Genomic DNA, 23,989 nt, shown 5'->3' on the forward strand with positions numbered 1-23,989 from the left:
GCTGCTGTGATATAGCTAGTCCTTCCCCACCTCTCCTCGTATCACCAAGCATGTACTGAACTAAGATAAAACACCATCTAAAAAACCCCAAATATTCCAGCAATCATTGCTTCACCCTGGCATACCTATCTCTGCCTTCAGTTATTAACCATGAGGAAGGTTACCCCAACACTGATATATAGACATACATACTGCTAATATATGGAGATACAAAAATCCATAATTTCTGAAAGCAAGATCAATGCCTAAAAAAACTAGTTTGTGTCCAGCAAGGTAGTCAAGCACTCAGAAGGGAAAATGTCTCCCCATTTCATGCTGATAAAGGTGAGAAACTGCAGGACCTGCTTTTAGGTAAGAACTGGTATGTAATTTTGCCACTTAAAGAGCAAGGAAGTTGCCTCAAATTTAAACCGTACCTCTCCCAATGTATTTCCCAAAAATTCAAACTCCTTTTTCAGATGTTATTGCTCCATGTTTCAGAGGTCACACCACCTGCTATGTAGACTTCTTCCAGTGTCAGGAACATATAGGTCTCCAACTGGTATTCTTGTGTGCACAACTCGGGAGTTCCACTACTCTACAGTAATTCTCCACATTCTCCCCAAAAGGTGAGTCCCAACATATTTCAGTTTATTTTTCTATGCAGACTCTGGACTCTTTTGTCCAGAGTTGTGCTGAGACAGCGCCAAGATCAACCTAAGAGGGCTTCCGTTAAAATGCTGGTGACTTAATACTTTGATACACAAACGTCACTCATCCAGACAGTAGAGAAGTCCCATGAACCCGTTAATCCCTACCTACGTTTATGGAATTCAAAATTTAAATGAAATTACTCTGTTATATGAACAGTTGTTTATTCAGCCATTTTTTGCACTTTACAGCTGGAATTCTGGAAATTCAAACACCACATCTTTGCCTGTGAGCTTCTTGTAGACACCAGAAAATGTTTCCACCTGTAAAGACAAACAATCTTGTTTATACACGCTGTAAGAAAGTAAAATCTATGTTAACATACTTTAGGTACTACACTATTTCCCTTCACTCTGAAGTGAACTCTCAGGCTGATTATTTTCTTCTAGATTAAGGTAGCTGAGTATTTACACAGAAGACATGTTTTCTGGAGAGTATTTGGAACCTCTTTCATTTGCAACCATAGGAGACCCAGAGAGTTGAGCTGTCCCCACAGAAAAAACCTAAGCAAAGTGATGGGGGACTTCAGGCTGTACCAAACACATCTGTTTGAGGTCAAAACTAAGTGCTTCACTTAAAACAAACAACCAAAACCAAACCAAAACGAACAAAAAAAAAACCAAACCAACCAAACAAAAAAAAAACCCCACAAAACAGTCTGTTCCCATGAGGGAACCAATATAGCTACTTTACAATCCAGGGGTTTGGGCAAATTCAGCTAGAGCTTTAGTTCAAAACTGTCTTGCCTCACCTTCAGCATCTTACTCCACATACAAACAGAAGCATCTCCATTGCCACAAGCCAAAAGGCAGTCTTTTGCTATCTCACATAAGCAGACTCTTAGCTACGTCAGAATGCCACCCCATCCTACATGAGAAAGTAAAGTTTTTTCATTTACCTTGTGTTCAACATTGTTCTGTTGTGCTTTGTCCAAATGGACTTTTATGAGCCTGCTGCCGTCCAGTTTTACGCGGATTCTCTTGCCCACGATTTCACTTGGGAAGACCAGGTCTTCAAGAATGGCATCGTGCACTGCAGTAAGCGTGCGGCTGAAATGCCACATTGGTATCATTAAAACATGTCCTCTTGCCAAATTATCCAGTTTGCCAAGGCTTAAACCTTTCACAGCATGCTTTAGCTGAAAATTCAGTGGTGGTGGTGGTGGGTTTTTTTTAATGCTGCAGTGTGACAATACCACACCTTTTCACAGGTCATGCAAAAATAAAAGCTAAATTCTACACTGAGTGCAGAAACTTAATGACTGCATGAGGGGAAAAGTCAGTTAGCCAGGTTTCTGACCTTTTAGATCACATGGTGCTTTGGAGCAACAGCCCTGAAATGTTCTTTTATTTCTACACATTTAAGGAAGATTTTATTTAATTCAGAACCAAGTTGTCCCATCAGCAATTTTGCCAGAGACACTCACTGGAAGAATTTAAGTGTGCAAGTATAAATAGAGTATGTTCATAGGAGATCTAGTTTTGAAAACACTGGTTTCTTCATCTGCCTGAACACCAATGTATTACAGGAAAAGTCTAGCTGGTAAGTTTAGTCCATGCTTAGAAGATTGTTTCATGTCTACATTTGTGTTCTTGAACTGTCTGGAAGTGAGCCAAAATGACAAAAATTAATCCAGGTTATTTTGTGTATGAGTCTAGATGACTACTAAGATTTCCAGCTTCCCTACCTGCGGTTTCAAGGCAGTATCTTTAGTAACTAAGACCCGTGTCTACAGCAACATTTCAAACTTGCAAAGATTGGGATAGCTAGGGGAGACAAACATCAATCACATTTCTATGCTTTGCAATATACATATCAGTTTTACACCCCTACTAGCCTGATCTAGTCTCAGGCTGAGAAAGGGACACCCTCCTTTCCCCGTGCTGAAAGTGGCAGCATGCTAATCACATACAGAGATGCCAAACTCTCTAGCCACTGTGCAATACTAGTTTTAATATAATACAGACAGAGTCCTCGAAAGGCAGGACTGCAGCTAGATGAGTACTATGAAACTGTACTTTTAAAATCCACACCTGAAGATTTCAAAATACAATACAGGTATAATACTGGGGCTGGGAGAAGTTACAGGAACATGCCACATGTCAAAGAGGACAAACTTTAAAAACATGGACTATATAATAATATAGTAAGATAGAGAACAGTATAGAAGAGGCACTGACATCCACATAGACATAGTAATATTGCATATCGAGCAATAAAGAGACTAGATGAGAGCAGAGAGGCCATTTAACACAAATGACTATACTACTGCTGTTAAATTCATACACAGAGGGACTACTCATACCTACACCCCTCCTCAGCCACTCTCTCCCTCATTGCATCCCTTCAGTGTGCCAGCCCTGCCTTCTGTACAGTCTAACATGTGATGTGGATGCTGCTCTTCCTACAGCTTAAAAAAAAAAAAATTCTTGTCAGCACACTGTGGTAACAGAGACAGCAGGTTGGGGTTTCTTAAATCAGTATTGCTGGCTAAAAGTTGGCTACAGCTGTAGCTGGAAATACAAATGGAGTTTTAAGAAATGCAACACAGTGCCCAAAGACAAGCTTTTTACTGTACTCTTTAGCAGTCAAATGGCAGATACTATTTCAAGCAGTAAGAGAAAGGACAAGACCACCCAATCACTCGAATGACTTCTCAAAAACTCAACTAAACATTACTTGACTGAACTACCAAGTTACAAAAGAAGACTCTCATATTGAATCAATATTATCTACTTACCTCCTGGGACGCTTTTGCTTGTTTTTTGTGCGGCTTTTTCTTGTTGGCTTGGGCAGAATCCTTCTCTGTTAAGGAAGAAAAAAAAAAAAAAGGCATTTCTCAGTATCTAGTGTTTACAATCAACTTTAAAAAAAAAAGCCCCACACACAAAACAAAACAAAAAACCAACACATGCACTACTTTTTTTTTTTCCCCACCAGAAATAGATGCATGAAACACTGAAAAGGGAGACTTAAGTACGCCCAAAGCTACACCAGCACCAGAACCTGATACTATTTGCAGAAGCTGAAGTATCGGTATTGCTTTATTTCTCATCTACTGACCTACTTGGTGCACTGAAATAAAAGGTAGTTTACTGTGTCATATTAGCAATCTGAAGACACTTCTTTGGGAACAGAAATCGTAAAGAATTTTACAATTTCTGTTAGATTGAACCTCTGGTGCAAAGCAGAGTAGTAAGCTATCTCAGTCCCACAGACAGCTACGTGACATCTGAGATCAAAACGCTAGTTTGAATAATGAGATGTATTACGCAATCCAGATCAAACCCTAACTTAATGTAATCTGTTCCAAAAGCAGTATCTAAAGGTATTTATACCAGCTTGGATCAGTACAACTTATTTTCTACTTCCCTATCTGCAAGGGTAGATGTTTTAAAACATTGAGTTTTAGATGCAGTTGTAGCCACCTGCAGTATTTTCTACCAACACATCATAGCTTCTCCACCACTGTATTCATGATGGGGTTACTGTAATCCAAACTGGGTTGCGTCATATTCAAAAGTAACAAAATTTCACCTACAGCAAAAGAACTGCACACATTCCCTTCTAAAATACGGACTACTAAACTGACAGGGAATTCTCAAGCACTTAGTTTAAGTGAGCCAGAGGCACTTCACTGAAAGAAGTCTTCTTGGCCACATAAAGATACAGGGTAATGTGCTCCGGCTCTTAAAAATACATTATGAAGAATTTTTGTTAAAAAGAGCTTCAATCTAACAAGTAACCATCCACTCTGCAGACAGATCTCCAGAGTTTGTCCACGCCTTAGTACTGCCCAGAGAACCCTCTAACACCTTTTCATGGCTTAGCTCCTTCCATAAATTCAGAATTTGAGTCAGTTTTTTTCTTCCTCTCCTCCTAACTTGAATTTTAAGTGCTTAGATTATGTAAGTGTAGTAAAGCTCCTACTAATATTTGCTCCCTTTTACTTTCAAGCTTTGCTTCTCAAACTTCTGAAGGAGTAAGAGAGGCCAGAACAAGAAAGTTATATCCTCCTCCAAAAAGCTTCACATCTCACCAAGTTTACATAGCCTTGGCTGCTAGCTGAAATCATTTTAGCTTACATCCACAGAAGGACATTCATTACATTTCCTGCTGGTACAAAAATATGCGTTATATCTTTGTTACCTTGCATGGACAAGACAAGAAGGGTTGTGCAGCATTGGAACAGGTTATCCAGAGAGGCTGTGGAATCTCCATCCTTGGATGTTTTCAAGACTCAGCTAGACAAAACCATGGCTGACCTGATCTAATGTTGGCAATAGTGCCACTTCATGCACGAGGCTAGACTGCATGACCTCCAGGCATCCCTTCAAATCAACATTTTTATGATTCTAAGTGTTTTACCTGAGCAATGAAAACCACATGCTTTCCACTGAATTTCTTCTCCAGCTCACGAACTAGCCGCACCTGAATCTTCTGGAAGGATTTCAGCTGAGGAACTGGTACAAAGATAATGATGGCTTTTCTGCCACCACCCACTTCAATTTCCTGAAACAGAAGTACAAAGTAAACATTATCCAGGGGTCGAGAAGCAATGTTTGGTTTGATCATGAATCCTCTAAACACAGATATTTGACAGTCTTGCTTACAACTTTGGAAAAAAAAAGAGCGTCAGAGAGCAGTACCTGTTTTAATGCACTTAAGAGAAAGCATTAAACAGAAAAACCTCTGTCAGAGCACTTGTTTTGCTGTAAAGGAGTGATTGGGCAATAAATCCCACCACTCCTTTCAGAGTCCCATCCTCTGAATAGCAAAGCTCATCCTTTCTGCAGGATGGGACTCAGATGCTAGAATTCTAACTATACTGAATGCTTATCACATCTGCAGTGCTACTTACATGCTGACACAAAGTTTAAAAAAATATTTGCCTCTAATGCAGACTCTAAACAAAGTTCACAATAAAAAAATCTCTTATTTTTGAGCTACTACTACGTGGAAATCATCCTATGCCCACCACTTGCCAAGGCCTGCATCACTACTCAAACAGAACATTTCCTTCCCCTCCAAACGCCAGCAGGTTTACATCACACCAACATGGATTACTTTTCCCCCAGTTTGTTTCTCCCGCAGTTGATCAAAACCGAAGATGTTTGTATAGTCTTACAAGGCGCTTCTCCCGTGAACCTAACCGCAGGGACATCCTCATTCTCCAACAGAACAGAAAGCTGAATTGTTTTTCACCAGCTACGTTCCCACATGAGCTAACTCAGACACCCACAAGAGATTTCTCACAAATAAAACCAAGTAGCTAAGTAAACAACAAAGACATTTTTAAAAACTCCTCATTGAGGACAGTACGCATTGCTGTACTTCAGCAGCAAAGCGGTTCTTCTGAAGGCCCCTGAACTCATATACCAAGCCAACTTCTGCATTCCCAGATTCTTTAACTTAACTCTAAGCAGTCATGCATCTCTGTCTGTATTGGTGGGCCTGAGCAAGAACCGGAAAGCAACCTACTTAAGTTTTTCGTTGCAGCAACCAGCTGAAGTTCCATCCAGCCTCCAAGGCTGACAAATTCTAACACTAATTTTCTTCTTCCTTTTCTTCCTTAAGGTTTCAGTTGCCTTTATAAACTAAAACTAAAATTTACAAACAGGCTAACCTACGTGATCAAGTCAGTCTATTACACCGATCCACATCCTATTTATTATTTGGTACATAAAAGAGGATTTACAACCAACCGATTTTACAAAGAGTATTACAGTTTACATTCCTGACAAAGATTCTGCAATCCTACATTGCCAGCCAATATCCACACAAAGTCAGTTTCAGACCTCAAGCCCAGTTTGCAGAGACAGAAAGTAGAACTACCATTTTTAAACGTTTATTTAACACACCAAACTGCTATTTGAGTTTTTACAACGACTTTCCAGACAAGTTCCTAAAAAAATGACTGCTACAAAATCCTATGTGTAAACAGCAAACACCACAACAGCATATAGCAAAACAATCACAGGCCGTAAGAAACAGCTAAAGACATCATTCACCTAGTACCTTAACGTTTGCAAAAATTAAACACACACAGAGCAAGTCACCAAGCAATTCTTTGAGGAGAAAGTCTAGCCTACCTTAGCTGCTGTGATGTTCAACTCCCGCAGCTGAGCCTTTAAGTCAGAGTTCATTTCCAACTCCAGCAGAGCCTAGGAAAGTGAAGTTGCAGAAGAATCCATTACATACAGTTCAATTCATAAGAACTCTTGAGACCAAAGTCTGTCCACAGTGCCAGAGAGCAGTTATATGCTTTTCACCACAGTCAGAATCAAAGATTTAACGTCCTGTAAGTCACGCTGACAGATGCAACAAGTTCAATTGGTGGGAACACAGGCTGACTGCCCCAGTTCCTAAGTAAAACTAGGAAAGAGTACACATGTAGACATCATCACCCTCGAAGTTTAAGCTCTAGACAACTGTCACAACACTGTCTCCACAACTTGCAGTCGGTTACCAAGCAGCGGAAGGAAAAGAGACGTACCTGGGATATACCAGACTCGAACTCATCTGGCTTCTCGCCATTAGGCTTCACAATCTTTGCGCTAGAGCTGAACATGGCCTTTCTGCAAAAGAACACCTCAGTGGTCACCAGGAACATGTCTTCTGCCACAAACACAGCAAGACTCTGCAATCCGGCTACTCAGCCACACGCTTCAAAGCGAAGCCAGAGCGCGCCCCACGGGCCACGCCAGCCCCAGCGCGTCGCTCCAGGGATGCCGACCACAACACGGGACAACCGTCCCGGGGAAGGAGGGGCCTGCTCCCCTCGGCGCCCCGCCTGTGCGCTACGGCGCCGGCAGCCGCGAGGCCCCAGGAGCCCCGGGGAGGCTGCCCGGCCGCTCACGGAGCCCCACGTGCCGCCGGGCGGGCAGTCCTTCCCGGCTGGCGGGGCTCCGCGCCCGGCTCCAGCCCCCTCCTCCCGCCCGGCGGCCTACTGCCCCGCCGCAGCGGCCTCCCTCGGGGCGCCGCCGGGGGAGGGCGGAGGAAAACCCCGCCGGCTCCCCTCCCCCAGCACCGGGCGCCCCGGCGACCATCGAGCCTCGGGCAGGCGGTAATCGGAGGCATCCCCACCGCGGGCCTGCCGCGGGGAGCGCCGCTCCGCGCCCGGCTCCGTATTGCGGCGGCGGCGGGGGAAAAGCCGTCGCCGCCACCGCGGCCCGCGCAGGGCCCGGCACCCACCTCTCTCCGCGCCGGCCTAGGAAAAGGGAGAGCTCTCGCGAGCGCGGCTCAGATCGCGGCCCGGGAAGACGCTCGCCCCGCCCACGCAGGGGTGAAGCCAGACCAGGAAGAAGGGCAGGACGGATACCCGCCTGCGCCGCCAGCCAACGGCGGCTTCCGCCAGAGCGAAGCCCCAGCGGACGCTTAGAGTCCTGGCGCGGCGCCCGCGGATGAAGTCATCACTAGCGGCTGGGCGCCGCGCCGCGGGGAGGGGGCAGAAGGCGCGGCGTCGCACATGCGCTTTAGAAACAGAGCGGGGGAGCGGGCGGGCTGTTTGCTCTCTTCCCGGTCTCGCCTCTCCGCGTTAATTTAGCGGCCGGGCGTTCACCGCGGCGTTCAGCCTTTCGAGGCAGAAGAGGGCTGCTGGAGCCGTCCTGGCGCGCGGCCAGCCCTGACCCGCGGGAGGGCATCGCGCCGGAGGGGCGGCAGGCAGCGGAGCGGGCGGCAGCCGGGCGGACGGGCAGTCGCGTCCCAGCTGACATCCGTGCCTGGGCTGGGTTCGTGTCCCTCTGCAAGCGTCACCTCCCGGTTGCTTCTGAGACGGTGTCGCAGCGATCAGAGTTACCTAACTGTCATTAGGCTAGGAATAACGCACTGTGCTGGTTTTGGCTGGGATGGAGTTAATTTTCTTCAGCATAGCTGGTATGGGGCTGTGTGTTGGATTTGTGCTGGGAACAGTGCTGGTAATACAGGGATGTTTCCGTTACCGCTGAGCAGTGCTTACACAGAGTCAAGGCCTTTTCTGCTCCTCACCCCACCCCACCAGTGAGTGGGCTGGGGGTGCACAAGGAGTTGGGAGGGGACACAGCTGGGACAGCTGACCCCAACTGACCAAAGGGATATTCCATACCATATGACGTCATGCTCAGCATATAAAGCTGGGGGAAGAAGAAGGAAGGGGGGGATGTTCGGAGTGATGGCGTTTGTCTTCCCAAGTCACCGTTACGCGTGATGGAGCCCTGCTTTCCTGGAGATGGCTGAACACTTGCCTGCCGATTGGAAGTAGTGAATGAATTCCGTGTTTTGCTTTGTTGCATGCACAGCTTTTGCTTTACTTATTAAACTGTCTTTATCTTAACCCACGAGTTTTCTCATTATTACTCTTAGGATTTTCTTCCCCATCCCACTTGGGAGGGAGTGAGCGAGCGGCTGTGTGGGGCTTAGTTGCCAGCTGGGGTTAAACCATGACACACACGAGTCTTCAGCTGTGTTCAGGTACTAACTCAAGGTATGGGAGTCCTGGACGCTACGCATTCTCTCGTCACTGGAAGCACTTTTTATTATATATTGTGTTATTATCTAACAAAGAAGGCACTATTAACACTTCAGCTGCACGCTGATTAAAAGAACAAGCTGCACTCTAGTTTCAAAAGAAGTGACTTGCATGTTGATGCAGGTGAAAGTGGCTGGCTGTGCATCTAAAGTGGAGCTAAAAACAAAAAATCCCCACCTTGACATTTCCCTGTTGGCTAATTTAGAGAGGTTCCCTGCTCAAGGGAAAGTCCCACTCAGGCAGGTGAGCAGCTCTTGGCACACACTGTCCAGAGAGGTTAGATGCAGGAATGCGGTTCAGAGCACTGCTTCTGTGCTCAGATGCCCTGAATAACCCTAAGAGCAGCACACCTTAGCTTTTAATACCACATTCACTATTACTATGTAATAATGTGTGTAAAGTCTGTTACTTAAAAAAAAAAAATCCAGTAGTGGAGTAATAAGCTCCCGTTGTAAACAAAAAACTGACAAGGACACTGCCACCCCCAACCTAAACAACCTTAGCATCTGCATAAGGCAGCCCGTCATGTTTTCTAACATTTGTGGGTTTTTTGCTAAATTTATGATAGCCAGAAAAGCAGATTGTTCAGTTCCCATTTTTCTCCCAAGTCACCCTTTCCTTGCATGAATTCAACGAATGGGAAAAACTGCCCAGCTCATATTGATGGCCAGGATTAGTATTTACAGAGATTTGAAATTATCTAAACAACAGTGATGAGGATCTGATTGAAGAGTAATAAAAGAAAGATAACAAGTAATCATCTCAGCAGTCCAGTAGTCCATATTCAGTTTATACTGTGAAATCCTTTACGAGAGGGAGAAAGAATAGGTGGTGTGCAGATGGATCAAAATTGGACTGTTGAGAGCGCTAATGAAGAAATAAAGATGCAATGTTATTATCTATAGCTTCCCATCTCCACGCTATTAGCGCTACTGAGTAGACCGGGATGCTACATAAGAGCTATGAGAGAAGAAGGTGTAGAGAGATGTTTCCTTTCTGACGCCGACTGTGCATTAGGGGAAGGATGTAGAGTGTTGAGATCTATGTGGGCTTTACCCAATTGATAATGCCTGGTATCCAAAGCACCTGACAGGTTTTCAAGAATCAGTGAGGACATGTGATCTTTAAAAGAAGTTATGTTATTACAAAGTAATATAATTAATAAGGTTATTACGCCGTGCAGACTCAGAATGGGCAGGGTGAAGAAGTGGAAAGAGTAAATTAGCCAGGTGTGTTACAAAAGTATCCCAACAGCAACAGGACGAGGTCTCATGATGCTATGAATAACATGATTTAATAGAATAAGTGGAAGAAACAGAGACAGAAGGTAAGACTTGTCAGGGTCATAGCTAATTCTAGAATCAGAAGCAAAACTGAGTCTATTACTAGTTCACTTCTCTGAAAGCGGCTTGTATAACCACACCAAAGTTTCAAAGCTCATGGGTAGGCTGTTCCTCTAAGGGTCAACTGAAAATTGCGATGATGCCAGGGGATTACTACTTTGCAGCTTCACTGACAGTTTTACACTGAAGTACAGGCAAGTTTTTTGCTCTGCAAGATCTCAATTCTGAGAATGAAGATAAAACACCTCCTTTTCCTGTCTTATATTTTTAATCAAGGTAATGGGATGGCAATATAACTTACACTTGCAGGATATGCTAGATAAAGTGACTACCTAGTCACCTACCTACCTAAAAGCTCAGTTTTAAATTGGAAACACTTGATCCAGGTCACATCAAATTTTGCTTTGAAAGCTTATGTGAGGAACCACATTATGGTTAAACATGTTTCAAGCTAAAATATTTATCAAAGAAGATGAAAATGCTTAGCTAATGTGTACATTACATGCATTAATGTGGGACAAAGTAATCAGCTAACATTTACAGTGAGTTTAAGTAAAAATGTTCTACAGACACATGCCCTTACTTAAGTGATGAGTGTATTTTTTATATCCATATATAAAGTCCTTTTTTTTCTGCAGACTGTCTGTTATAAATACAAAAATGGCTGCCAAGAAAATATGTTAATAAATTAATAAACAAGTTTTGGTTCTAGTGGGAGGGAAAAACACAGGACCCCTTATAAGCTGAATAAGGGGGACAGTAAGACGTGGCTGAATTTATAGTGCAATGTGTTGAGAGGAATGATTATTATCAGGCCATGGCTCAATGACATTCAACATAGTGCCACCATGTTTCCACCAAAACAGGGGGACTTGCTCTCCTCTCTTTTCCCTTAGCCGCTCATTCCCAATACCTTAGCTGTGGTAGCACAAGCGCTCGTGCAAGCTTTGATTTGGCAAAAATTGGCTAGATTTGTATATCTGATCATCTTATTCTACGGTGGCTACACAGGGTTACCGTGTGTAACTGTGGCATTGATTACAAGTGCTAAATCATTTATGAAACCTACTTGAATCCACAAGTATATTTACATTTACAATATCCACATATATATTTACATTATTCTGTATTCAGATGAGGAGAGCCTTTGTGACTGGACCCTTCAGCTTTGCAGGTGGGGACTAAATGGTTCAATTCTTGGTGAGTCTTCGCGCTCATTTCACAAAACTGTGAGTTACAGAGCCTGAAACGTCCTCTCTGCCCCAGGCTGACGGAAAAAACCCACAAATCCACTAGTGCTACCGCAACTAGAGAGCAATAACCATGAAGCAAACACAGGTATCGCTTAGCCTAGCGGTGCTAAATGCCACAGTAAAAATGCCAGCTGTCACATGAGGAAGGGGATCAAACTCTCCTGCCACTGCAGCACAACAGCAAGGAAAAATCAGCAATGGAGACACAGCGGTAAAGGTAAGGCAGGCTGATCATATGCAGCCTCAGTTTTACCAACTGGGAGAAAAAGCAATGGAAGTAATGTGTATGCTACTCAGTGGATTTCAAAAATCTCTTTTTTTTTTGGTTTGAATCTGAGCTTTGCATGTTGGTCATGACAGCAGGAGAGTTACTGTTCAGTCCTTGTATGTAAATTGGATGTATGAAGATGTTCAACCAGAGAATTAATGAGTGTAACAGAAGGTCTTTTCTTTCCCCATCACTTACTGCTCGTTGCTCCTTTAGTATGTGTTGCCGAAAGAAGACTACAAGTAATATAAATGTGTAAACCTGTAAGGAATAAGAAATCCATCTGCTATAGAAAACCATAATTAAAAGAAAAGCTAACTAACAGCAATAAAATAAAAATATCACAGGCAGGAACTAGTGAAAAGCCCGAGAGTCTCAGTGGAAACCTTTACAGAGATAATGTAAATAATCTTGATCTGAGAAAATCAGACATAAGCATTTTGTAAGAAAGAGTAATATGAAGTCTCGTGAATATGTTAGAAGAAGCAAGAAAAACGCAGTAATTATATTCTGATACAGCTCTGACCAAATTGTTTCTGTATTCCACCAAGGCCTGTCAAATGCATAAGCTCTTTGTTTTTTAGGTTTTTTTGAAGAGAGGTCTTTAAAGAGATCATCCAACTGATACGCACAGTAATGTTGAACCCATTTGCTGTTTTTGCAATGGAAGGCAAAATTAATGTCAGTGTTTCACATTCCTGGCATTTTACTAGGCCACCCTTGTAAATCTGAATACGACGCTCTACGGCTCTGGCGTCTTGAGGTAGGCTTTGTCGCAATACATGCGTATTAGAGCTTCAAGGGAAATCCAGCAGCTGAAAACACAGCAGCGTACGTATGTTGGGCTGTTCTGGAGGCAGTCGTACCCGTGCCCCCGTCTTCTGTACTTAGATCTCATCAGAAGCTCAGCTGAGGCCCATACCCATACCCAGACTGAATTCGGCCCATACCCAGACCTCCTGGCTTTGGTCTCCAAGTACATGACACTCCCGATCCGAGGGTACGTGACAGCAGGGTGCCGCTGGCAACAGTTTGAGCTTTAACCCCCTTGGATAAGGTGGTTCTGGTTCCTTCAGAGGCCATCACGGAAGGGGGCTCAGCTGGAACGCGCTTATCAGGAGCCCTTGATTTAAACAGCAGGATGAGAACCAGTTCAATGACCTTCTTCAGCTCTAGACTTTTCGACGTACCAAATATGTTGAGGCTTGTGCCATCGTCCCCTGACAATCCTTCCTCGGGTGCTTGTCACGCCAAGAAGGGCCGCCGGGGGCTGTGCAGCAGGCTGCAGGGTACGTTCGCTCCCGGCTGGGACACCACTCGTTTTAATGAATCGTTAGGGACCAAGCGGCGCCGGAGCTGATGCAGGGCCGGGACCGTTGTGCGGGCTGCCGGGCGAGAACCTCAGCTGAGGCACCGGTGAGATTTCATCTTGTCCTGGTTTTGGCTGGGATGGAGTTGATTTTCTTCCTATTAAGTGGTATAGTGCTGTGTTTTGGATGTAGTGTGAGAATAATGTTGATGACACACTGATGTTTTGGTTGTTGCTAGGTAATGTTTACGCTAGTCAAGGACTTTTCATCTTCCCATGCCCTGCCAGATGTGCAGGGGGCTGGGAGGGAGCGTGGCCAGGACGGCTGGCCCAGCTGGCCGATGGGCTATTCCATACCATATGACATCATGCTCAGCATATAAGGCTGGGGGAAGAAGAAGGAGGGGGGGCATTCGGGGTGGTGGCGTTTGTCTTCCCAGGTGACTGTTGCGCGTGGTGGAGCCCTGCTTTCCTGGGGATAGCTGGGCACCTGCCTGCCGATGGGGGGTGGTGGGTGGGTTCCTTGTTTTGCTTTGCTTGTGTGCGCGGCTTTTGCTTTGCCTATTGGGCTGTCTTTGTCTCAGCCCACGAGTTTTTCTCACTTTTGCCCTTCTGATTCTCTCCCCCATCCCACCCGGCGGGGGGGTGAGCGAGCGGCTGTGTGGTGTTTGGCTGCCGGCTGGGGTTAAACCACGACACATCCATCTTTTAATAACTGGGGCTTTCAGAACGAGGAGCTTGTGTAAACTGCTGTGCTCTCACACATCTCGTGCCCTCTCCTCAAACAGAACCTGGTTTAGGTGGATTTTAAAATACAATTATTACCGGAGGGAAACAAAACCAAACCCCGAGGCCTGGGCTCGTCCAGTAATTTTGGCCTCTCTCGCGGCCCGTAGGCAAGCCCTCAGCGCGCCCTCCCCTCCGTTACCTCTCTTGCCGCCACGCATGCGCAGGACGGGGCTGGCGGTGAGGGGGCGGGCGCAGGAGCGGCGGAGGCAGCGGCGGGGTGTGGTGGCCGGGGCGGGGGCCGCGGGGCGGGGGCGCGGATGGCGGCGGGGCTGCGCCATGTTGCGGTGGCTCGTGGCGGTGCTCAGTCACTCCTGTTTTGTCTCCAAGGGCGACAGCATGTTCTACGCGGTGCGCAAGGGCCGGCGGACCGGCGTCTACCGCACCTGGTAAGGGCCGCGGCCGGGGCCGCGGCGGGAACCGCCGGCGGGCCGGCCCCGGGCCAGCCTCACCTCCGCCCCCTGTGTTGCAGGGCGGAGTGTCAGGAGCAGGTGAACAAGTTCCCCTCCGCCAGCTTCAAGAAGTTCGCCACCGAGAAGGACGCCTGGGCCTTCGTGCGCGCCGGCCTTCCGGGGCAGCAGCAGCCCGAGCCGGCAGGTAGCTCGTCCTCCCCTCGCCTCGCACCTCACCTCCGTCCGGGCGGGAGGGGAGGGCGGCCCGCCGGGGAAGGGGGGGAGGGAGGCGGTGCCGCGCCGCGCCGCGCCGCGCCGCGCACTGGCACAGGCCGCCTGGCTTCTGCGTGGCGTCTGTGTAAACAGTGCGGCTTCGGGCTAAACGTGGGTAGCGGCTTCTGTTTATCCTCCGGTGGACGTCTCGTAGCTGGCGGAATGCCGCGGCGGTAAGGGCAGCGGTGGCCCTGCCCTCCGCACGCAGCGGTGGATGTGCCTGCGCAATGAAAGTATGTCTGTAGGTGCTCGGAGAACATTGCTTGTACCTCGTCCGTTTTAAGGGCTGTTACGTGTGTGTCCCCACTTCAGTTTGATCTAGGATCAAGAATGACTGGTGTATACTGTAGTATTTTTTGCATAATAGCTTGGGATGGTGTCAGTTAACAGACTAACATTGCTAATAGGTGATAAAAACTCTTGTCTTTAGAAGCAGTCGTTTCAAATGCAATTTGATTTCGTATATAGCTGAACTTTTCCTCTCCCTTCTTTTTTTTTTTTTTTTTTTTGATAGGGGCACACTGTCCTCCACTTGTAACACAGGAAAATGGTAGCCAGAGAGAGGAACCAGAAATAAACATCTTGTGTTGCAATACATGCAAAAGGCCATATGAACAGTCTACAAACGAAGAACACATTGCAAAGCGTGTAAAACACGATGAAGTATACTCAGCACCAACAGTCAGTGAAGATAAATTTTCATATATGGGTGAAGTCTTTCATTATTCCTGTAATTCTTTTCAGTTCTTTGCACTTTTTCATAAGTAACAAGTGTAATTAGAAAACTTTTAGGAAGGTTTGTGTATGGCAGCATCAGCGTAACATTGTTTCTTTTTTAAATGGAAATGTGAGCCATGATCTGTTTATTCACATTGTCTTTCAGTGTAATTTTAGTTGGCTTTAACTGGCATCAACATGTAGTTTAATCTGATTGTTACAGGTGTGATTTTATGTTGTCTGGATTACAGGCTATATTTAAATATACAGATGTAGCTGGGCAGTTTTAAAGTTGACTGAAGGAGGCAGGAACTGTAGTGAGGTAGTGAGAATATGGAACTTGGGGCAGAGGTGCTTCTTAAGGCTGACTAATTTGACACCAGTTGAGGGTGTGAAGCTGCAGTGGGATTTCTGGTATTCTGCACTACTGATTTACATGGCTTCTGTAGTTAACTTTTTGAAGGGCTCTCTGGGGAGGGAAGTTTTGGGGATTAATCTGCTGGCACACATTTCTTTTTGCTTAAAGAATTGACGTCCTTGAAGGAGTGCTTGAACTTCTGCTTTTGGTAATTCTTTTGTAGGTGACTTTGCAGTTGTTTATACAGATGGTTGTTGCTCAGGTAATGGACGTAATAGGGCACGTGCTGGAATCGGTGTCTACTGGGGACCAGGCCACCCTTTGTAAGTAGCTGGATGGATTTTTTTATTTTTTAAACATATTACTGTTTGTTTTGTGTGTAATGTACAATACCAGCCTCCTTTTGAATATGAAACCCTGCTGTTGAGACTTATAATGACAGTGCTATGAGACTAGAGAGTTACTGAGGGGAAAAGAGAAATCAGTTTCTCTGGGAGATAAGAATGTGGGGAAAATCAACTGGAAATAATATTTTTAGGGGCTGAAGCTATAATTCAAGTGATACAGAAAGTTTTAAAATACGTGTAGGTGTGCACAGAAGACAACAAATGCAGTTGCATATTGATGGCAATAGTGCAGGTTGTACTATGCAGGTGGAAGTTAGAGCTAGAATATCTATCCTCCTCCTTTATAAAAAGGAAAGTAGCTGTCTTGTACTTATTTCTCTAATGTGTAGTTATTATACACCATACTGAATATTTTGGTTAACTAATCTACTCTTCGTTCCTTGGACACAGAAATACCAGTGAAAGACTTCCTGGACGGCAGACTAATCAAAGAGCAGAAATACATGTAAGTAGTAAATACCCTAAAATGCTTCTGCACGTTAGACCGCAGTAACACACTCATGACTTTCAACTCTGGCCTTCAGAAACCAGTTACAGAACTGTGAGGGAAGTACACAAAATATGACTCGAAACAAATCGTTCTCTTCAAGTTTTATTGATCTTTGTTGGTTTTGAACAAGGTAACTCACCTTGAGAATTCCCAAATATCGTCAGGCCAAGCATTTCAAACAGCCTTGCATTAGGAAAGCCTAGTTCTCAAATCTGTGTAGTATCCTTTGCATTTTTAATGTGTATATATCAGACCTTGGGGTGAGGGCTGCTGACTAGCAGTTAAGAGGAGAATCAGCTTCTTATTGTAATAAGATCAGAGTATCGTATTCCTTAGATAAATATAACAAACAATTCTAGGCTCTTAGGAATAACTTCTGTTACTTCTGAAGTAAACTTCTGTTGGCAACAGCAGATTTAGTCTTCCCTTCTCGCCTCATCTTAATTCTGGTACTGTTGCTATCCTGCACTGTGTGTTTGGTGATGAACTGAAATGGGGAATTGATCTGCTTAAAAACTACAGGATGTTCATTTTAGTGAGGGACAAGCAGAGGTGATGGTGGTGTGCCAGGAGTCAAACTTGTCACTAAAGAGCTTTTCAGCTCTACATCCAGACCCAGCCACTTCTCCCTCTTATTATATTTCATAGCACCAAAAAAAAAAACAAAAAAACAAAAAAAACCCCCCAAAAACCCCCACCCTTTTAAGGGTTCCAGACTGTTGGAACTGGTATGAATCCTTCCTCCTCAAAGTTGTGGAGAAAATGCCTAAAACTTGGCATGTAGTTGATAGAGGCTTTGGTTAGAAAATTGGGCAGAGAGCTACTCCTTCAGTACAGAGTTGAACATAGAATGTTTTTGGGTTTTTTTGCCAGTGAAACTTAAGCGTCTCCCTGTTTGCCTGATTCATTAAGTGGTTGTCTGCATGCGTAATTCTGGGAACCTCTGCTCTAAAGCATGTTGATACTCACTGATGGAGAGATTACAGTAATATTCTTTGTAGTTCTGTTTTAGCATCAGGTACTTTGCTGGTATTTTAATTGCGTGTGTTCAAAATCCTGTTCTGAACTGTGGTTCTATTGAAATGTTCTTAAGGCAGCCTGCAAAGCAATAGAGCAAGCAAAGAGTCAAAACATCAAGAAATTAATTATCTACACTGATAGCAAGTTCACTATTAACGGTAAGTTAATGATTTTAACTTTGCCGATTCTTAAAGACACACTGCATGCTATTTCATTACATAAGGTCCACAGAAAATACTGAGTCCTGGGGAGAGGGATATAAGGAAGAGAATGCATAACTTATTTCAATACTCATGACTGCTTGGTGAAAAACTTCAGAATATTAAAGGGATCACCTGCTAGCTGCATGAAATACAAGCAGAGACAAACTGCCTGTTAAGTAAAGGCTGACAGGAGTAACTACAGGGGATTTTTGTCTTAAGGCATTCAGTATGACACAAAGTCTAGAAAAAAAATGTTGTCCATATATACTTTGTTAAGGATGTGCTCAGGAAAGTACTTGGAAGTTGGTGTAGTAACCATGTAGGTTTTTTGTTTTGTTTTGGTTGGATTGGAGAGGCTGTCTTAATACACACATGTGAAGTGCATTTAAGTCTCCTTGCTTTTTACATGTAGGCTACACTTCCAAGCTTTCAGGCTACACTAGAAGACTAGCCACAGGTAATATGTGCTCAGAGTATGTATTTAAAGTTTCATCTTCATCCAGTAAGACTTAATTTCTGAATAAAACTTCTTCCTCTTTCCCTGAGATCTTTAGATTTTACTTCGTGATAATTTGAAACTGCATAAGTATTTTTTTTTTTCTTTGTGTTTCACACTTTTACAAAGGGAGTACATGTATTTGCTGTTTCCAGATCACTTTGGAGGTTTTTTTTGGTTTTGTGTTTGTTTGTTTTTAATAACATTAAACAAAAACTTACTGGAACTTCTGATTGAAAATTAAATGTTGTGCTTTCACACTTTGGGGTTTTTTTGGGGGGAGGGGAGAGGGGAATGTGAGTATCTTGTTCTTAGCATAACTTCCTATACTTGAGTGCTAACACTGAAAGTAATTATCTGTTCCATTGCTTGTTATTAATGAAGAAAATAAATGGTGTGTATGTTAAAAATCTGTATATCTTTTCCTCCAAATAAGTCATTCTGCTTTCCAAAAGCACCCCCACCCCGATTTCTGGAAGTAGAGGAGTACAACAGAAGAGCATCAGTTTTTTCCTTTTTCAGGTGCTCATGTTTAGAAGTAAAGCAAAATTTACCTTGAAAAATTCTGATGTCACCTTGAGTATCAATACCCTAGAAAGGGCAAAAAACTACTGAGTAGGAACCTGCTATTTGAGGAAGGAGTTGCTGGAGCTATCACTTGCTGCTTGTTTTAAATTCTGTTAGATGCAAGCATGTGCATGAAAGAGGTTCTGTCCAGAAGTGAAAAGTGTCAAGGACTTTTGCTCTGTCCTCCTGATTCTAGTTCATAAGTTGAGGAAGGGACAGTAAATGTTAAGAAACAACTTAAAGGAATTTTCCATTGCTTCTCCCTAAGGATCATCTCATAAATCTCTATTTGAGTAGCTTATTTTCCCCAAAATATTTAGGTTAGCATTTCCTATAGGAGCAGAATGTGTATATGTGTGCGGGGGTTGTTTGTTTTGGGTTTTTGGTTGGTTGGTTTTTTTTTTCCCCTTGGTGTTGGTGGGTTTTTTAGTCTCTGCTAGGAGCATTCTGAAAAAGGGAAGAGTAAAAGGAAGAGTCTCCTCTTCAGGACTGGGTGTTGCGTGCTGATCAATAGAATCCAAGTGCATAATTTGTTGCAAGAAGCAAGTTGTTAGAAGCATCAAGGAGCAAAGAAACATCTTCGCAATTCTTTGCTTTGTGGGAGAAAAGTCTATACCATCTTGTCTGTGAAACTGGTGTTACAAAGGAGGAAAACTTGCTGTGTCGGATAAAATTCTGCTAAACTTAGGTGTGAGACTTAAGTATGAGGGAGGAAAACAAGAATCTTTAGGTGCAATGTCTTAGTCTCTTTGTTTTTGCCTGCAGTTTGCTCTTGCATTTTGGGTCACTGAGGTGCAGGTTCCACTCTTGTTTAATCAAAGTTATTATATAAATGTGTCTAGGAGTTATTTTTTAAAATACCAGAGAAGAAGGCTTGCGGTTAAGTACAAATGGATGTGGATTGGTTTTTAGGAGATTTTGTGTGCAAGATTAGCGATTCTCTATTTGGTTCAGGTCTGTTTGTCATGAAAGCAGGAAGGATGTCTTACATTGTCAAGACCAGCAAAGATATTTAAAAAAAAAAAAAAATCAATCAATCCTTATTTAAGGAGTAATATAGTAAATTTTCTGGCCAGCAAGGGATGGCCAGAATGTTCAGTCTTGTTCTGTAGAAATCTGCTTATGTGGTCCTTCTCTGAAGGATTGTGTTTAATGTGCAGAAGCCATAAGACAGGTGGCCATCTGTTTTTGCTCTATGCATCCTCAATTTAGTGTCTCCCCTCAATTTCTCAAAACAAGTTGTATATTTGTTCTAGCTTACTGTACCATCAAGCAAATCCTTAGCTTCAGTTTATTGAAGTTCATGTCGTAATTTTGTGTGTAATGCATATATAAGATTGTAGTCTTTAAATTAAATACCTGTTTGCGAAAACATGGTCAGGTAATTCAATTAATAATGGAAAAATAAAATCCTGAAAGATGGTAGGAGAGAACCAAACAAGAATATCTTCGATCTCCAATGTCTTTACCTGAGACTTTGTTACGGAGTTAATGTCTTGTTAAAAGGCTGTTTTGCTCCATCTTGATCCTTGCTGGCTTCTTTAATAGCATTTTTATGGTAATGCTCCCTTTGCATAGGTATTACGAGCTGGGTTGACAACTGGAAAACAAATGGCTGGAGAACAAGTTCAGGAGGAAGTGTAATAAATAAAGAAGATTTTGAAAGACTTGATAATCTATCAAAAGGCATAGAAATTCAGTGGGTAAGCATCTCATTTCTTATTCTTAATGACATCTTAAACATGCTTCTTGTAAAAACTTACAAGTATGACCATAACTGAGAATTTTATAGAGCATAATATTGTACATCCGTAAGTAAAACCATAATTTATTTAAAGCGAATAAGCAACATAACCTAGGCTCTTGGAACTGGTATTTCAGTTATTAAAATGCATGTTTATATTTGTTTTCTGTCTCTTGTTACTACTTAGAAAATGCCTGCAATAATTATTTTTAGTTTGTTAGTACTGTTAGTAGATGAAATTGCTGTTCTTGGAAATCTAAGCTTAAAACATAACTGTCTCTTTTTGAGTCATAGCTGAATTTCTGGGTTTGCTTTTCCAAACTCTTAAGATGCTGGTTCGTTGGTGTAACTCAATCACATGAGTGTCTTTAAACTGGGAAAACTAAGAACATATAACACCAAATAAACTAAATCTGATTTTCTGTACCTTAACTGTGTTTTTTCCAAGAAAACTGGGCACAGAAAGGTCTTTAAAATACCCATTTTTAAGTTTTAAATTGTTTCGCTTTCCAGTAAAGAAGTAAAACAACTATACAGGTATTCCTGGTAAAATGTATTTTTCTGTAACCTCTAACATCAGTGCTAAACATTGTATCTTCCCTTCCCTCCTTCTAAATTTTACTCTAATTGTGGTATAAGATTCTAGAAATAAATCTCTGTGCCATTGACTTCGTGGCTACTAATGGCATATTTATTGGGCTTCTGTCTTTACTCTACAGAAAACAGGATGACGTAGATCTTTAGTGTGCACTTTTTCTATGGGAAATCTATTGCAGATATTCTTCCATTCATGTTGTTCTGTGTTCCAAAGTCGGCGACTCCAATTTAAAGGCTGACTAGATTTTATGTAACTACTCCTATTGTCTATTGATGAAAAGAAAGTGTAAAAATTTAACACTAAGACCAAAGTTCAGTTGTCCTTAGAGTATTTTGCATAATTAAAAAAAAAAATTGTTGCTTTATGCACACTTCTTACACCTGAATCTCTTAAACTTGGGAGGATTTTTATTTCAGGAGGAGCAATGTATGCATACACTTTAGTACAGTCATCTGCCTGCTGAGGTGTGGGGTCCTCCACGGGCTGCACATATCTGCTCCACCGTTAGCCTCTGTGGGCTTCAGGGGGACAGCCTGCCTCACCATGGTCTTCACCACGGGCTGCAGGGGAATCTGCTCTGGTGCCTGGAGCATCTCCTCCCCCTCCTTCTTCACTGACCTTGGTGCCTGCAGAGTTGTTTCTCTCACATATTCTCACTCCTTTCTCCAGCTGCTGTGCAGCATTTTTACCCTTTCTTAAAAATGTTATCACAGAGGAACCACCAGCTTTGCTGATGGGCTCAGCTGTGTCCTGCAGTGGGTCCATTTTGGAGCCGACTGGAACTGACTCTCTCCAATGCAGGGACAGCCCCTGGTGTCTTCTCAGAGAGGCCACCCCATGTAAACCTAGTATCATCTCGCACACGCTTCATGCTTGTCCCCTCTCAGATCTTGTCAAATAGCAAGCTTGATTTTCTTCCTCTCCTTCCTCCCCCACACTCCTCCACCTTTACTTCTGACAAGGGTGGGCTTAGGGTTGAAAGTGTTTTCGGTTCCTAATTGAAGGATGGACAGTTAAGACATCTGAAAATTGAGAGATTCTTTTCATACCCTGTTTCTGTATCCTAAGGGAGTGCTGTAACCACCAAGGCTGTTAGTGGTATAGAGGTCCTTGACCTTCTGGGAAAAGATAAACTTGGTTTAAGCACTGAATGCAGATAGGTTTTTCTTTCTTCTCTGAAAGTGGGAATTTTGAGTTGGAGCTGTTGTCTGCATTTCTTAAAGGCTAGGTGAGGTGGTCCTTATCCAGTTCACTACTTCCCATAAGGATGATTTTCACAATTTGGCAAGACTTTCCTAGAGAAAGGGAGATTATGAACATTCCTGGGAAGAACACATAAGGACTAAATGTGAGGAGAGGGCCTCTAAGGAGGTGCTACTGTACTACAAATAAAAGGGTGTTGCGTGATCAAATTTCATGTATGTACTTTTTTTCTTGTATTTCTTGCGTATCTAATGCTCCCATACTTTTGTCCTAACAGATGCATATTCCCGGTCATGCTGGCTTCCAAGGAAATGAAGAAGCTGATAGACTAGCAAGAGAAGGAGCTAGTAAGCAAAAGTCCTGACGTACTGGGACTAGACACTGTTGTAGTGGGAGGAAAAGGACTAATATCACAGTGACAACTTGAACTGCTGTAATTGTTTCAGAGTTGAACTTTGAACTGTACTTCTTTCTGGCCTGAAGTGTTAAACATATACCAACTTCAAAAAAAACGTACTTTCTTCTATAGCATTTGTTTTACAATCGAGTCAATATTTAGTTGATCACATAGAGTGTTTGCTTTTTCTCCATCTTACTGAAGGGCCGCGGTCAGTGTTTTTAGCTGTCTTGTAGACTTCTGAATTCACCGTAAAGACAGAACTTCTGAAGAAGTAATATTAAATCTTTATCCTAAGTGTTCTGTATTTTCCTCTTAGTGAAATAAATTAATTTTTTGTACAGAGGTATGTATTAACAGCCCAAAATAGTTGGGGACGGGGAGACTTTGGGGTTCGTTGGTTTGGTAAGAGGTCAGTGACCTTAACACGGAGATGTCCGTTAACATGCTTTGGCATTCTGCTACTATCAATAACCATTCTACAGATGGGCTTGTAGTACTCGCCTGTGTCTCACGGTATCATCAGTTACAACATCTGTAGATTGCTTTATAATGTTACTTACTTTGCAAGGTAGCATGAACAAACTAAAAAGCCAGGTCACAAGAAAACTTGAAAAATGAATTTTTACTGTTCTCCTCTCTCTAGCTGCTTGATATCTAAGCTTTTTGTTTCTGGCTTCCTGTTTCCGTTAAGTAATTTTTTATGCATACTGGTTCTCATTAGCAGTGTTAGTTCCTCTTCAGTGTTGTCCTGAAGGTAGTAATTGGCCATTTTATCTGAAATGGAACTCGAAGATGATCAGCTTCTCCAGATTTTCCAGATGACAAGTGTTTGACTTCATTTTTTTCCTCTCAATGATGAGATTAATGGAATGGCTAATGTGCACTTGAATTGGAGAGTAATTACCAGTAATCAACATAGTTTTATTTTCTATGCATCTGTACCGGAAGAGCAAACAGGTTTGATAT

At 43.2% G+C, this 23,989-nt stretch overlaps 2 protein-coding genes across 4 annotated transcripts; one reads left to right on the forward strand and one right to left on the reverse strand.

The window, feature by feature from the left end:
- Window positions 1-837: 837 nt before the first annotated feature.
- On the reverse strand, window positions 838-8,089 carry RPS7 (ribosomal protein S7). The gene is made up of 7 exons (XM_075145120.1): window positions 7,885-8,089; window positions 7,187-7,268; window positions 6,783-6,854; window positions 5,059-5,202; window positions 3,431-3,495; window positions 1,589-1,739; window positions 838-953 (listed from the first exon to the last, which is right to left on the reverse strand). Exons 2-7 carry the CDS (start codon window positions 7,259-7,261, stop codon window positions 876-878), a joined length of 585 nt encoding a protein of 194 aa, XP_075001221.1. The 5' UTR covers window positions 7,262-7,268; window positions 7,885-8,089; the 3' UTR covers window positions 838-875.
- A 6,289-nt stretch (window positions 8,090-14,378) lies between these two features.
- On the forward strand, window positions 14,379-23,365 carry RNASEH1 (ribonuclease H1). Of its 3 annotated transcripts, XM_075145136.1 has the most exons (9): window positions 14,379-14,544; window positions 14,628-14,752; window positions 15,335-15,529; window positions 16,119-16,218; window positions 16,693-16,747; window positions 17,886-17,970; window positions 18,428-18,472; window positions 20,657-20,781; window positions 22,901-23,365. In XM_075145136.1, the coding sequence occupies exons 1-9, from the start codon at window positions 14,435-14,437 to the stop codon at window positions 22,985-22,987; spliced, it is 927 nt and encodes a 308-aa protein (XP_075001237.1). In that variant the 5' UTR covers window positions 14,379-14,434; the 3' UTR covers window positions 22,988-23,365. The 3 variants fall into 3 exon arrangements, with proteins under 3 accessions (XP_075001237.1, XP_075001238.1, XP_075001239.1); XM_075145137.1 differs by lacking the exon at window positions 18,428-18,472; XM_075145138.1 differs by lacking the exons at window positions 14,379-14,544; window positions 14,628-14,752 and adding an exon at window positions 14,865-15,053.
- Window positions 23,366-23,989: the final 624 nt, after the last annotated feature.

This window comes from Calonectris borealis, chromosome 3, assembly GCF_964195595.1.
Source record: "Calonectris borealis chromosome 3, bCalBor7.hap1.2, whole genome shotgun sequence".
Classification (NCBI taxonomy): domain Eukaryota; kingdom Metazoa; phylum Chordata; class Aves; order Procellariiformes; family Procellariidae; genus Calonectris; species Calonectris borealis.

Coding starts and splice junctions, on each gene's coding strand:
- RNASEH1 (XM_075145136.1), top strand. CDS start 14,435: ATGTTGCGGTGGCTCGTGGCGGTGCTCAGTCACTCCTGTTTTGTCTCC. Junction 14,753..15,334: donor GCAGCAGCCCGAGCCGGCAG/GTAGCTCGTCCT, acceptor TTTTTTTGATAG/GGGCACACTGTCCTCCACTT. Junction 15,530..16,118: donor AGATAAATTTTCATATATGG/GTGAAGTCTTTC, acceptor ATTCTTTTGTAG/GTGACTTTGCAGTTGTTTAT.
- RPS7 (XM_075145120.1), bottom strand. CDS start 7,261: ATGTTCAGCTCTAGCGCAAAGATTGTGAAGCCTAATGGCGAGAAGCCA. Junction 5,203..6,782: donor TGAACATCACAGCAGCTAAG/GTAGGCTAGACT, acceptor CTTCTGTTTCAG/GAAATTGAAGTGGGTGGTGG. Junction 1,740..3,430: donor AAGCAAAAGCGTCCCAGGAG/GTAAGTAGATAA, acceptor GTGGCATTTCAG/CCGCACGCTTACTGCAGTGC.